The sequence below is a fragment of the Nipponia nippon genome, unplaced genomic scaffold (assembly GCF_047370975.1).
Source record: "Nipponia nippon isolate SJK-2023a ecotype South Korea unplaced genomic scaffold, ASM4737097v1 scaffold_1, whole genome shotgun sequence".
NCBI classification, from domain to species: domain Eukaryota; kingdom Metazoa; phylum Chordata; class Aves; order Pelecaniformes; family Threskiornithidae; genus Nipponia; species Nipponia nippon.
In genome coordinates, this window is record NW_028262290.1 from 53,682,180 (window position 1) to 53,697,263 (window position 15,084).

General features: G+C 43.7%; 1 protein-coding gene across 2 annotated transcripts in view; it reads left to right on the forward strand.

Annotated features, from left to right (window-relative positions):
- The window catches only part of EMILIN2 (elastin microfibril interfacer 2), a 38,120-nt gene extending 23,347 nt beyond the window's left edge, over positions 1 to 14,773 (forward strand). The window contains exons 5-9 of one of the 2 annotated variants that reach the window (XM_087755569.1): positions 2,230 to 2,562; positions 3,142 to 3,180; positions 8,712 to 8,846; positions 9,620 to 9,981; positions 10,542 to 14,773. In XM_087755569.1, the coding sequence (XP_087611695.1) occupies positions 2,230 to 2,562; positions 3,142 to 3,180; positions 8,712 to 8,846; positions 9,620 to 9,957 (845 nt within the window). In that variant the 3' untranslated portion in view covers positions 9,958 to 9,981; positions 10,542 to 14,773. Of the gene's footprint in view, positions 1 to 2,229; positions 2,563 to 3,141; positions 3,181 to 8,711; positions 8,847 to 9,619 lie in introns of both variants that reach the window. The other variant, XM_087755560.1, reaches the window with a different exon arrangement.
- Positions 14,774 to 15,084: the final 311 nt, after the last annotated feature.

Here is a 15,084-nt window from a genome sequence, read left to right on the forward strand (position 1 = left end):
CCCCCTGGCTGTGCTCCCTCCCAGCTTCTTGTGCACCTGGCAGAGCATGGGAAGCTGAAAAGTCCTTGACTGGTGTAAGCAGTAGTTAGCAACAACTAAAACATCAGTGTGTTATCATCAACATTATTCTCATCCTAAATCCAAAACACAGCGCTGTACCAGCTACTGAGAAGAAAATCAACTCTATCCCAGCTGAAACCAGGACAGAGCTGTTGATTGTTATTTAAAGGTTTAGAAAAGCAAGCAGAGAAATGTATTCATTTTCCCTGGGTCAGCCCAAGTCATTGTCTTAATAAAGCTCAGCTTAATTGACTAGAGAAATGACAACTACATGCATCCCAAGGTGAAGTATTTTGTCAGTTTGTGTTTTGAATGAGATTGATCTGAAGATCTTAGTTGAAGGTCTAAACCTATGCCACGATGGACAAAAGATGTCTCACTAAGTTAACAACTCTGTTAAACAATTCACTTTGATACTTTAAGCCTTTCTTTGAAAATTTTTGTAAAATTTTTTAATCCTGGGATTTTTATGAAGTTAATTTTAATCTGTATAAAGTCAACGTTTCACTCCTTAGTCCTGTGCCTTGTGCATAGAATTACTGAGTGAGCTTCAGTCCAGCTTTGTGGTGCATTGCTTGTGTAAGTTTCAATTCTCATGACAGTTGAAGTCAGCCAGCAAAGCTCAGGAAGATTTTTTTCTAGCAGGCGTATCTAGCAACTGAATGCAGGTGGTGTGAGACAATGACTTCAGACAGCCTCTCAGTACTCTGGAAGGCTTATGTGGACTTCTTGTGAGACTGAAACCAAGAAAGGAGATTGACGAGGGTGAAGTGCAGGTGTCGAGTAGTCAGAAAACAGCATGTGGGTTGCCAGTGACACCGTCTGGACCCCAGCCGTGTGTCACGGACAATACCTGCATGACTTGGTTGTAAGCTCTTGCCTGAAGGCAGAGCGTGAGGCCCTCCTGGGGGTCCCCAGCTGTGCAGCAGAGCCAGGGGAAGCCTCACACCATGTCTGCTTCTAAGCACAGCCATTCGGTTTAGCCCTAGCCACTGATGAATTTACCCAGGCTGACTTTGGACTGTGATGAAGTGCTTCGTTCTGACCACTGAGACCTCAGAGCGGTGGTCTCCACTGTGGACCATGGCAAGAATCTCTTCTGTGATGAGTCACATCAGATAAATTTGTAAGGGGATATCTGTCCGTTTCTCCAGAAACTCACTTCCATTCCTGCACCTAAAGCCGTGCTTTAGTCTCAAAATGCAACCAAAATAACCAATGCTAATGTTTCATTTAGAATGAAATTCTAATTATTCTGTGTTAAAGCTGTCATTGCATCTGCTGAAATCTACACGTCTGTAAATTCCTAATTCTTAATGTAGATGTAATTCAGCTTCATTCTTGGGAGGACATTGCATCCTTAAATGTCATCTAGGAGTTCCTTTTTATGAATAAGCCGTAATTCCTATAAAGGGCTTAGAACTGGACCAGATACACATATGTAACCATGTCAGCGCTGTTCAACCCTGATGTCATATGTGTTGGCTGCCCTGCTGGAAAAGTCTTTTAATGGTATCTCTTCTCTTTAAACAATAAAGGCTTTTCTGGCGGATTATATCCTAGGATTCTGCCTTCGTTGTCAGAAAATATTAGTAATGGGAATACTTGGAATTTTAAGTTAGTTGCTTTTCAAAGTAGGGAAAAAAAATCTCTAAGTTGGTGTTCATTTATTCAGGTTTTTTGCGTGGATACTCTTCTTTAGAGTAGTGCTAAAGGTCAGCCTTGTGCTAGGTGTTGTGTGAGTACAGAGTCGAAAGTAGGAGCAATGTGCAGGAGGGATTCAGGAGAACTGAAGTGAAGGTAGAAAGAGAGCACGCAATGGAGATGAAGGCACCGGTGGGAATAGGTGTGGTGCACAGCACGCTTGGTGCAGAAAGTCAAAGCTGGCCTAGTGGGTGAATGTTCCTGGGTTATTTGACTGCTGCTTGTCCTGTCTCCAGGCTCTCTTCATTCCTTTCCCTGTGTCGCAGGCTGGGAAAGAGGGGAGTCTGTAGTACTACAAGAGTGGAATGGAGTTTTGCCAGTGCGGTCTGGGGTCTGAGGGGAAAAGTGGCCTCAAATTGAGTCCTGTTTTATTTTGAAGGTTTTTTTTTTACAAAAATATGCAATTTTATATACTATTTTAGGCAAATAATTCTCTGTCTTTCCTCTTCTTTCATCATTTCAAAGGGCGATCAGAAGTACCACGGCAACCGTTGCCACCCAGACCACCCCTGCAGCCCCAACCTGGCATACCCCTGCTGCCATCAAGGCCAAGGATACAACCCCCGCAACAGAGGACCCCCCTCCAGCCACTGCAGCCGAGACCTCCTCCGCGCCCAGCACTGCCAGAGTCAGGAGTTGTGCCATTTCTGCCTGGAACAACCGGGATCATCTTGGAGACTGGAGAGGCAGGACCTCCTGGCACTGTTTTAATGTCAGGAAGAGGGCGGCTTAGAAGTGTGGATGGTCAGGCTGGTCAAAGTACCATGCCCATTGCTGAAGGGTATGCTGGAGCGCCAGGTGAGAGAACCAAACTTAGAGCGAATCACTCTCGTCTAAGCAGAATGGACATGCCTGGTCTTGCTAGAGGGGTGACACTGAGATCTGTTGCACTTTACCAGCCACCTTTCAGCCTTTCGTGTACACCCATTATAGCTATTGCTGTTGGGAATGGGCTTACGGCAGAGGTGATTTGTGAACGGGCCTTTGCAGCTTCCAGCTGGCTACAGAAGTAAGGGAAACACATTCAGTGCCAGTTTTGTTGCCTTTGCCAAGGCTGCACAAAGCATGAGGTTAACAGGGCTGATGTAAAATCCTTGGTAACTACAGCAGTCTTTGCCAGTAGGGAAACTTAAATTATTTTTTTCTTCCCATAGTGCTTGCAGTGGATTTAGTATATTGTAGTAAGAATTTGATTTTCTTTGCCATGACCACCCCAGTTTAACAATAATTGAGCATTTCATAGGAGATGCTATTTGGTAGCTATTTTGGTAGGTTGCTGTTCAGTAACAAAGGATGCTTTTTAGAAGACTGCAGTGATATTTTGCCATACTGTATTCCATTATGTACTGTGTCACACATACTACTCTTTCTTTGTAGGATATCCAAAGTTATCTCCTCCTACCACAGACTCGCAAGGTAAGGCAGTTGTTTCCTAGAAATTCTTTACACGGGTACTTAATGTTTATTTCAGTTCCTGGAAAGTCATGGTTGAGAGAACAAACTGTTGATTTTTAGTATTTAAGTTTAGCATTGAGGAAAATCTGACAGATTTTTGCTATACCTAAGCGTTAAAACATAATCTGCATCCTTTGAAAATACTGAGTTTTTGTGGTTTTGAAAAATAATTCATTTTGGGTTATTGTTACTTACTTTAGTGGTTTTTTTTAAATATAAAGGGTTTCTATTTCCTAGCAAATGTCAGTACTGACCTTTTTTTTTTCCTTTTAAGTAAGGAAAATATATACTTCTTTCTGATTATTTTAGTATTTCTTTAATAAGGAATGAATAAGGCCAAGTCTAAAATCTTGAAACACTGTTAGTATCTGAGCAAGTGCATGAGTTTGTCCTCCTTGTGGGAGAGTTTCTGGCTTTGTTAGAATCGCGAGGGCTCGTGTTCCTGACTTCAGTGAGAGCAGGAGTGCTGCCACTGACAACCACAGTTTAAAAAGATTGAAAATGCAGTTTTCTTGGTTTGGTGGTTTTTTTTTTATTTTTTATAATTGTTAATATCACAGTTCATTTATGGATTTGTATGATAAACAGGCATAAATCTTGTGTGGGACACGCTAGTTGGCCTTGATAAATACATCGATTGGGTGCTGCCTGCCCTACAACCTCAAGATATTATCAAACCCTGGGGAATGGTATCCTGGATCAAAGTGAATATTCCCACACCCTCTTCAAAAAGAGTAATTTAATCTAAATTTGTTTGAGAAAGTATGAGAAATGGATGAAAATAAAACATTAGGGCTTTATGGCATCCAAAATCCTACCCTTGGGACTTAGTTTGATGGCCCTAACAAAATCCCAGATACACGTCCTGAAGACTGGTCTGGGGAATGACAAAAAGAGTTGTAAAGAGTTCACACTGTAATTTGATATTTATACTTTCTAATTAAAAATCTGTCATAGCCTTAAAGCAATCCTTTTGCATTTGGGGACTGTGGTAGTAAGAACAAGCAGCAATAGATGAGGCTTCTGGAAGAGGATAAGAAGTAAAGAAATGTTCATTTATCTTGATGCCAGCAAAGCCAATATAGATGTGTAGATTTCTGTGATAAATGGATTTCCTGGGGGTTTTCTTCCACTTTGTACTATCTATTGCCGTTTATAGGCAGCAGTATTTTAATAAGTTTAAAACTGTGTGAAACAGTAGGCGGATGTTTAAAGTGTTGAAAAGGCAGGGTGTGGCAGGCAGTGCGCCTGTTTGCTGCTTGGTGGAACTTGTTGCAAGAAACATTATCACCCTGGGATCCAGAGAGAGGTGGGCTTGACCAAGGAATTCCTTTTCCTGATCCATGCCCCTGAAGACCTATCTAAAATATAAGATATACCTGCTGATCTATCCTATAACTTCCCCCAAATTGCCTCGCAAACCCCAGTGGCAGGTGCAGCAATAGAAAACAGAGGGGTAAGGATGGTGCAAATAGCCATTAGACTTCTGGGGAGTTAGAGCATTTACATCCACTGTCCCTAATTGTCACTGTCTGCTTATAAACAGCAAAGAAAGAGAGCATTCTAGGGCAGAATTCAGCAGTAAACAGTTGTGGAAATTAACAGCTGGGGAAGGGAAGATTTTTGGCTCCTAGGAGGAGGAACTTCATGCTTAAATAAGGCATCAAGGAAGCCTTAATATCTAATTTGTGCAGGACCACAGTTTATGATGTCTTTGCCAGTCTTCACCCAGTACATGTTGCGGTACTGAAATTCAAATTTGAAAGAAGATCAGGCCTTCTTGAACTATAGTTCCTAAAATAAGAAGCTTGTGCTATTAAATTGGCCTTCTGAGTACTCCCTTTCATTTCTGTTTCTGAATAGCTTCTGTTACATAAAAGCACTGCTCAGGAAGAAGTTGAGGGCTCCAACTCTGTCCTCTAGGATTAAACTAGCCCACTTTAGTGCTCTTCTTGAATGCTGAGGCGCAATTTGCATACGTTCAATACCAAAGTTTCTTGAGTTTTTCAGATTCATTAGCTATCTGTTTGCATGCACCTCACAATATAATGTTGTAGGTAAAGATCTTCAAGGACCTACAAGTATTAATGAGAGAGTATAAGGTACAATATTACATATTAGCTCTGTTTTCACAGGCAAGGAGTTTATGACAAAGGTGAGTTAAGTGTCAGGACCTAAGTGCATCCACCTAATCCTTTTTAATACAGAAAGAGTTGAACCAATTGTTATTTAAAGAAACATCAGCGGCAAATGTTATTGAAGCATGGCAATTTTACAGTTATGAGAATTTTTGTTTGCTGGAGCAAAGAAAATTGCAGAGGCAGAAGTAATGAATTGGCTGATGAACTGGTCTGGAAACTGATGAGAAAATGCTTGTAAGATCCCAGGTCACACAACTAGGCAAGGACAGAGCCAAGAAGAGAATTTGGACGATCCGATCAGCATACAGAGGGTCACAGTGAAAAAAATTCACTGAAAGCACAAATGGCCTTCCCCACCCTCCCCTTTCGTGCAGTCTGCAGTGTTGCTTGTGTCCTTAACCCTGCAGCTCCAGTGGAGGGTGGTTGCTCCTCGCTAAAAGAAACTCCTTGTACTGTGTGATAAAGAAAACAGCCGAGCTAGTAAGCCCTACTGCTGTGTGAATGCTGCTGTATATATCCGTGCAGATAAAGGGCTAATTTTGGTCTGGGCTTTTTAATTCTTGTCTGATACTCAATGATCTTTACTTTCTCAATGTGACTTCAGGCAGCCAGCCTGTAGGACACGTTTCAAATATAAAGGCATGATGTTATTGTAATGTAAGATTTATGTTGTTGTAGGTGGTCCTTGATTTGAAGAAAGAGTTTACCGAATACATAAATTACCCTGCCATGCTTGTGACGGGTTCTGCTGCATGTTTAGCTCTTTCTTTTGATCACTGGACAGGGAGCAGTATTCTCATTAGTACATACCGGTGCTCTAGCACAGGGGAAGCGTGTTTGCCGACTTTGAGGTAAAGAACATGTGATCACCCACAGCTGCACCAGTGGTTGTGTTTTGCTGCTGTTTGCATGAAAGAACAGCGCAATTCACAGAAGCATGCTGAAGGATGGGGTAGGAGATGGGTATTTGTGTAAGGAGCGGTAGGTAAGTGCTAGGGCAAACCTTCTCTTGCTGCGATGTGAAAGGTAGGAGTTGTAAGAGCAGAAAGAGCTGTTAGTAACAGACTTGGGAGAAAAGTAGCAGTGTCTTCATAACAGCTGTAAAACTGTGGTTGGATCTGTTGTGAATTTTTTTGTCTGCCTAGCAGTTTCTTCATCAGAGCTGTGCATGTGGTTCCCAGCTTTTAAATGCTTTAAAACTTTTCTTCCTGATTTTTATAATTCCACAACACTAACTGCTTAAGTGAAAGCAGTTTCCAAGCCTGGACCTTGCCTAGAAAAGCTGAACTTTGATCTTTGCGTGAAGAAAAGTTGGCAACTGGGGATATGTAAGAGAAGGTGGTTCACCTCTCTATAAGGTTCTGCAAGAGTGCTGCTGAGAGCTGTTGGTAGGACTTGTGAAAGCTCCAAACAGGCACCCTTCCAGCTGGAAGCAGGGAAGAGGGTAAGAGAGCATAGACACATTGCGTCTTTACTGCGCCTCCTTATATTGGCCACTGAACTGATCTGCAGGATATTTAGACGGGTTTAAGATTTCTCCTTTGGCCAGACACAGATGGTGTGCTAACCTAGGCTGCAGATCTGAAGCAATTTCAGCAGCAAACTCTAATAACTCTTCTAGCAATTAGTGCAGGAAAATCTTGAAGTAAGCGGTGGCGAGCCAGGGCAGGGTCGCTCCCTTATTCAGGTGACACCAACCCGAACAGAACTGTAGATACTCAAAGTGGAGAGGACAGCATTTCTGGGCAGGCTAGAATAGCTTGTGGCATCTGTGCAGTATGACTGCAGGGGAGAGAAACCTTTCCAAGTGAGCCAGTAAGAAGTTACCTGAGGTGCATTTTCAGTTGATGTGAGTATCAGGGTGAGCTGAGAATACAAAGAGATGCTTGCTGTAAGCAGCATGGTGTTAAGGTGGTGGAGCTTTACAGAAGCTGCTTAAGTAAGTAGACTTCCTGCAATTAATTTTGGTCCTTTCAGATAACCTCATCTTAGCTTACAGGAGCACCTGCAGGCACACTGGCAGGTAGGAGTAATGAAAAAGGGCTTCTGTCTGTTTTCTGAGCGTGAGACAGAATACTGAATAAGGAGATTTCCAAAGATACATGAGGCAGCTGGTTACTATCCCCTGAGGAAATCAAGGCAGTTATTTCCCATTTCTGAAGTTGCAGGCATATCTTCCCCTTGCCCTCTCCTCCCACCCCCCCATGCCAAGTTATTCAGAAAAAAATGGATAGCAGAGCATTTGTATATCCACATTGTAGATGAACTTTTGTCACTTTTTAACTTGAATTTTTAAGTGATGTAATCTGAATTGAACATTGGTTGCTGATGGGCATCTCCGATTGAGAGGAAGAGAAAACCAAACATTTATTTTAAGGAAGGCGGAAGAAGGAGCAGGGGTGAAACAGCGTGGAGAAGACAAGGATCCTAACCTGAACAGGGTAGAACAGAAAGAGCAACTGAAGACAACTTTAAGTGTATTTGTTGTTTACCTAATTGCCTGAACAAAGCAACAAGAGTTGACTACTTCTAGCAGCATGTTCTGCCTTAGGGGAAACGTTTAGAGGGAAGGGAACTAAAAGGGGACTAGTAAGTGGACGATCACTAAACACTTGCCATTAAGTCAGTCTGTTGAAAGTAAAAATTAGTCTTAATTGTCCAAATTGTATTTCATCTAACACTAGTCTAACAGCAGTGTTTATCTAGTAGGCAGATAGCCACTATAAAATACCTAAGTGTCTGTTTGATCTGCTGAGAAAAGAAGAAAAATCTGTAAAGTCCCCCAAAAGTGCCAGAGAGAGAAAAGCCCCATCGAGGGTTCTCTTTGCTTTAATATTGAAGCGTTTCTTCTTGTAGCTATTTTCACCACCCTTTGGCAGAGAAGGTAAGCGATCTAAGCTGTGCGCACCTTCTCAGCCTGATTAGGAGAGCTGGCACAAGCTATATGCCTTTAGCACTCCTGTTGCTGTTATGATAGTGATGGAGAGTGGAGATGTCCCAGGGCAGCCTTGATCCTGAAGAAGGTCCACGGCAGAAGCATTGTTGTATTGAGAGGTGGCAGGACTTCCACTGCCAGCATTTATAAGCCATGTACCTTTTCCTTAGAAGGAAAAAAAAAAGGCGAAGCTGTGGCCAAGGCGGGAATTTTATGGTGCTCAGTAAATTTTATGGTGAGACACTTGGGACCTGGGCCAGCAATACGTATTATGCTAATTCTGGCATTCCTCAAGTGACAGGGTTAGTCCAAGTGGAGTATGTGCAGGAACAGAGACACTGGATTATAAACCATCACAGGGAGAGGCTGTGTTGTCATCATGATGTGACTCTGACTCATGTTGTTAACCATTTTAGGACCTGCTGCTGCTGCGGCCTCTCTGGTATCGTTTTCTGCTGGACTCACGCAGAAGCCTTTCTCCAGTGATGTCGGCGTGGTTCACTTTAACAAAGTGCTTGTGAATGATGGGGACTATTATAACCCCAATACAGGTAATAAGCAAAGAAGGGACCCACAGAGATGCCAAATGGGCAGTAGCATGGGTTACCAGTGTTTGATGCTATCTCAGGCCTTGCTGGCGCATTGAACAAACAAAGTCAGTCCATCTAAACCAGGCACACCAGGGTAAAAGCTGCCTGTGGATGGGGACAGGCTCGTACTTTGCCCCTGCTGGTTTTCCGCAACTGCCCAGTAATAGTGAGGCCCAGCTCGCCACTACCTCTGCTCTGCCAGCACAGCTGGCTGTGCTCCTCACCCCACCTCAGGCCAGCTGAGCCCAGGTGGCAGAGGTGAGGTTCCTTGCTTCCGCCACTTCACCGCAGCGCAGCCAGCTGGGTCACCGCGGGGAGAGGAGGGAAGGAGGCGATACATACTGCCTCCCCAATAGCAGTGACTGCGGGCTGCCTCCTTCTCAAGCGGAGTGTCGTGTCGCTTGAGGGCGTTAGGTGTGCCTTAACCTACTGGGGACTTGCACAGCATGCCTCTCGCCTCTTCACCCAGCTCTGAGTCATGGCAGCTGCTTAGGCCAGGAGGTTTCTGAATGTGGACAAGACCAGCTTATGTCCTGAAGGACTGATGGGCTCTAACACAAAAGCAGCAACCCTTTGCCTTCATGACTGCTGTCAATTGGTCGGCTCACCTTGTCACAGTTATCTGTACGTAGCAATGCGTAACCCACGTCGCTTTGTCTGTCATGGTGCTTAGAGCGATCGGGTCTCTCTGTTTTGAATAACTCCGAAAAGCTCAGTCTGTCTGTCTTCTGCAGGCATTTTCACATCACCATATGAAGGGCGCTACCTGATCACTGCTGTTCTGGCCCCAGAGAGGGATGAGTACGTAGAAGCAGTGCTGTCCGTCTCCAATGCAAGCGTGGCTCAGCTCCACACAGCTGGGTACAGAAGGGAACTGCTGGAGTATCACAAACCCTACTCGGGGAAACGGACCTGTGGTGGTCCTGGGACGTTCCACCTTGTTCTTCACCTCAAAGCAGGAGATGAAGTAAATGTCGTCGTAACAGGAGGCAAACTGGCTTACACAGACTCTGATGAAATGTACTCCACGTTTAGTGGAGTTCTCCTTTATCCTTCCATTTCTCATGTTTAGGTTTACCTTGAACAGGAGAGAAGGGTAAGATATTCAGAAGAAATTAAGTGTAATAAAATTCAAAGCTTTAATATATTCAGTTTATATATTTGATTTCAGTGATGGGTTTATAGTCTATACTGAGACTTTTTCCTTGTCCCCTGTTTCCAGAGGTAGCTACAAAAGACATGTTTCTGTAGCTAAAGTAACTCCTTCCCAAGCCCTTGCTTACCCGTACAAGCAGAACAACTGTTAAACAACAAATATGTTCTCAATAGATACTTTTCCACTGTGCTCTTGCTATTCCCTATTAAATTGCCTTTGCAGTCTTCTCCCTAGTTTATCAGATTGTCCCTAGTGTATCAAAGTTTACATCTTCGCTGAAGTTTACAGTTGTGGTCAGCTGTTTTCATGTTTGCAGTAGAGCAGGGGCAAGAAAGTGAGGTTGTATTGGACATGTTTGATGACTTCTTAGTCTTTGTGTTATTTAATAATATGTTGGGTCAAGTGCATTCGCATAAACAATTTGTTCAAAGCAATTGCTAACCATGGTGGTGCAAAGCAAAATGATACTTACCTGCATCAGTTTTCTTTTTTCCCTGAAGGGCCAAACACAGCGCTAAGAGACGAGTGACTCATTCCGGTCAAGTGGAAGAAGCTGTCCAGGGCGAAACTTACCTCGCCTCAGCTTTCCACTGGGCAGTTGCTACTGCTGCAAGATGGAGAACAGTTGTTTTCGACTGATACAGTAAAAAAGACGATCAGTTAAGCATGATGCTCTTGAGATTAAAGCTTGGTGCTTGAAATGAATAAAACAGGTCAGAAAAATCTGAATCATCTCTGCTTAGCTAGAAAAATTACAATTTTGAAAAGTTTAAAGAATTTTACAAAGTTTGTTTCTGGCACTCCTACAGTATTTACATTAAAAAGTAAGTTTACTTCTTTGTTGCCTTGTTGAAGACAAATCGGAGACAAAACTGGTGATATAGGAAGATAGCCAATACCGTCAAATGCACAAACCAACCCTCTGCACTAAGTCTTTGTTCTAACAGCGTCCTGCATCGGTGCTTTTGAGTGAGGTTTGTTTTAATATTCAGCATCTGTTTATATGGATGAAGCAACTTTCTTAGCTTAAACAGATAAACACATTTGGGGCAACAACATTTTATTTCTCATACTAGCCACTTCTCAGTGGAGTTAACAAAAATTATGTTTTGCCTCTTTTGAGTTAGCATTTTGATCTCTTTCATGGCTGAAAAAAAATGCAGCCGTGTTTTACTAAGACAGGACTAGTCAGCTGTCACCTATATATTCTTATATATAGTGATCTTTTTAATAGTCTATTCATGCTGCATAGAGTTGTATTTATCGTAGTGGTTTGTGTAGTGTATTTTCCTTCTTACAAATCCAGAACAGCTGTTTATAGCCTCAGAACAAACAATTCCTTTAGGTGAAGGAAGAGCTCCCTGTGCTGTAAGCAGCACAGTATGTTTAGCTGAAGCCCTTCCCATCTGAGGAGGTCAGATGAAGACGTACGCCTTTGTTGCTTAGTTTTGCAATAGATACTCCCTAATAACGCTGTTTCCAGGCGATGAGATGGGGCCTTCCCACAACAAACTATGATATCCTGGAAGTTGAACAGCTTTTGAGAAAAGCAGGTGGAAAAAGCTTTCTCGCCACAGAGGAACTCGGAGTCAGTCCCCGTGCAGCTAGCATAGCAGCGGGGGAGTCGTGAGCACGGGAAGGAAATTGCGAGCGGAGTTTTAAAGCACCTGGAAGATCTCTTGGCACCTAATTTTCAGAAAAGACGGTGTTACTGATAAGCAGAAGCTAGGACTGGGTGTATTTTGTAGCAGAAAGGCTGTTTCTGTAAGAGCAGCTGTTAATCACTAGCCAAAGATGTACAGTGACCTTGCACTTCACAGCTTGGACAAAGGGAGCCACCCCCATCTCATTTCCCTGCACGTTGTCTTGACCTGTGCTGGAGCGCGAGGCATTAGCATGCAGTTAGCAACCCCGTGCTTGTTCAAGGGGGGCTTAGTTTTCTTTTGTCCTAAATCAACAGTCCCTTGCTGTCCCATGCCTTTCTAGGTCTCAAAATTGAAGGGACAGACAGGAAAGATTGTTTTCTGTGTTTTCAAAAGCCAATTACATCAACCACTTCTTTTTTCAAACGATTTCTTGCTATGTACGAAAGCCGGAGAGGCACTTTTCCTTTTAGGATATTTTTCACTCTCCTCAAGAAAGCTGTGTTCTCTAAGAAGTTGGCTCCAGCCTATGTGTGACTCAAGTATTGTTAGATTATTGTTGCCTGTTCTAAAAATGACTCATGGAAACAAACAAAATTAGCTGAGAGCTTAGGGAGACCTAACTGGCAAACACAACCTCTTTTTTTTTTTTTTTTTTTTCCTCCCTCCAAGTGAGACATTTTTAAGAATCAGCAGTGCAAGTTTAGTGCTAGAGTTGCAGAAGTTATATCATCCAATTCTTACCTAACCGTTCCAGTAGATTTCTAAATCCAACCCACAAATCTTCACAAGCCCAGTTCCGCTAATGGGACAGGGCTGTCTTCTACCAGAAGGTTTCTCCTTGTGCTCAGGATCTGCTGCTGCCGATGCCGAGATTGTTTGAGCCCTCACAATGCAGCGTAACTGGTATTTGTACACAGGTATAAAGCATTCCCTAAACTATGTCTCAGCAGCGCCCAGTCTCAGTGGCGCATTTTGAGGACACCTTTTAGGGAGAGTTCCCCATCCACCATCTCGAGCAGTGCGGTGGCTAAAGCCTGTGACCTTCGACAAGGAACCTCTGTCTTAGATTCCTGCCTTTGTTCAGGGAGACCTGAACCTTAATTACCACTTCCTTGGTAATTGCTCTAATCAGGGTAGGTGGCTCAGTTCCTCCTGATGAGGTTATTTTCCTGGAGCTTGCAAGGTGGAATATTCACCCAGCTGGGAAGACCACAACGCTGTGGCCCCTGAATAGCAAAGGGAGGGGGGGACCGGAGTTCCAGTCTCTGCTGCAGTGAGTGCATGGATAAAACATTCATTAAAGCAGCGGCTGGAAGAGACTCCAGCACAGACACATTCATGGGCCCGCTGAGGGTTTGCTGCATACAGAACAGCACAGTTTCAGAGGAGGGAGCAAGAGCCCTGCTCCAGAATGCCCTGAACCCACTGACAGAGCATTTACATCTTCAGGGAGAATCAGCAACAGAACAAGGAACTGCCTGCACCAAAAGGAACATTTCACGCTGTGGGTTCATGATTTGACTACCACATCCCAGAGCACCCACCAGCTCAAATAGGAAGCATCTGTTAACCAAGAAAGCCCTAAAAAAAAAATCCTGTAGGTGGGAGCTGTAAGGCAGGTGCGCTGCCTGTTTCAGAAATTCATACTGCTGCCCTTTAGATCTGCTTTGTAGGTGGCTTTGTAGTGCAGTGCATGAGGATTGCGAGATTCTTAGGCAAAACAGTATCTGTTGTACCAGGTGCTCCCATTTCACATCAAAACAGGAAGAAAACCAAACCGTACCGGGTGAAGCTGTAGAGACGTGTGTCTGACAGCCCCTTTGGCAAGGTCGTTTCTCAGGGACTGTCCAAATACCAAAACCAGCAGAGTCCCCGAGACACTCGTGAGACAGGTAAATTCCCGTAGCCAGGTCGTTAGCAGCAGAACATCTGAAGACAAGCGGGCATGCTGACAGCCAGAGAGACTCTGCTCTGGCCAAACACGGAAAGTCTATCCTAGAGCAGATATGGGGAAAGGCAACAAAGCGACATATAGATCAGTCGTATCCCCAGGAAAGCTTGGAGCAAAGCAGGAATGCCAATTTTCTCCACAAAACGTGAAAAACTACCTCATTATTTCAATTTGCTATTAAGACTTGGGAGACAGTGGAGACATTTCTGTAGTGACCACTCAAAGCAACACGGATTTTCTGTGGTATTCCACCACGTATCCTTTCAGTGTACCGCAGGCTACTTGCAGCAACTTCGTGCAGTTTCCCTGAGAGACGCTGGTCAGCTTGGTGAAGCCAACCAGCCTTTCAAGGAGAATTACAAATAGTCAAGGAAAGAGAGCGAGCTGTAAGTGGAAGGCATAGGAAGGCAACTTGAAACAAAATGCCCCTCACCAAACAATGCAGCTTTAAAATGCGCTGGGAATGCAAGGTAAATGGCTCCCCAGCTGCGAGCAGGAGATTCAAATCAGGATTGAATTGTTTCCTGAGGATACATCGTGCATTTGGAAGTGAGTTTTATCTGCTGAGTAAGTCAGTCCGTGTGTTAGGGCACAGTAGTGGATCTGTTTCACCAAAACCACAAATGCATTTACAGTCTCAGCTTGGAGACAGGAGGAATATGCACTCCGCTGAGACGAGATCAGCAGGTACGCTTTGGCTGCTAGTTGCTCCCAGGTAATGGCGCAGAGTTCAAATTGTCAAGTTACCAGGAATACCTGGGGGCTGTGTCCTGTCATCACAAGACAGACTTGCACTCGAGCCAGCACCAACCCTCCTGCACCGTACCCTGCAGACTCGGGACAAGATGCAAAGAACAGCTCTGCCAATTCTTTGTATATGGGGGACTTCAAGGAACATCTTGTAACATGTTACTACATAAGCAGGTTTTGGCATTTATTCATTTTACTATCTTGATTGTGAAAAAAGGAACATTACTATAATTTTTCAGCAAAGAACAGTGCATTTGAGAGTATGCTTTATGTGTGCATGTGTATACATATATTCAGGGAGAGAGAACTATCCAGGAACATGAAGAAAACTGTGTGATGGAAAACAACTGCAGATATGTCCAAATAAAGCCTACCTGTTGTGTGATGTCTTGATGCTCTTTCGCTTTCCAGTGAACACAGCAGCACTGTAAGCTACAATTTTTTGCTGTCTCCACCACCACCTTTAAAACTGCGGTTTCTGTTTTCTCAGTCAAGCCTGCGTGTATATTTTCAGCGTTTATTTAGCGTCAAGCCCTGTTACACAGGCTTTGTGGTACACAGAAGTTCTGCCAACACATTTCTTACCCGTCTTAGTTGCTCGTTCAGTGCCCTGATTCCTGGCAAATACAATTAGAATAGATTTCAGTTGGAAAGGACCTACAACGATCACCTAGTCCAACTGCCTGACCAATTCAG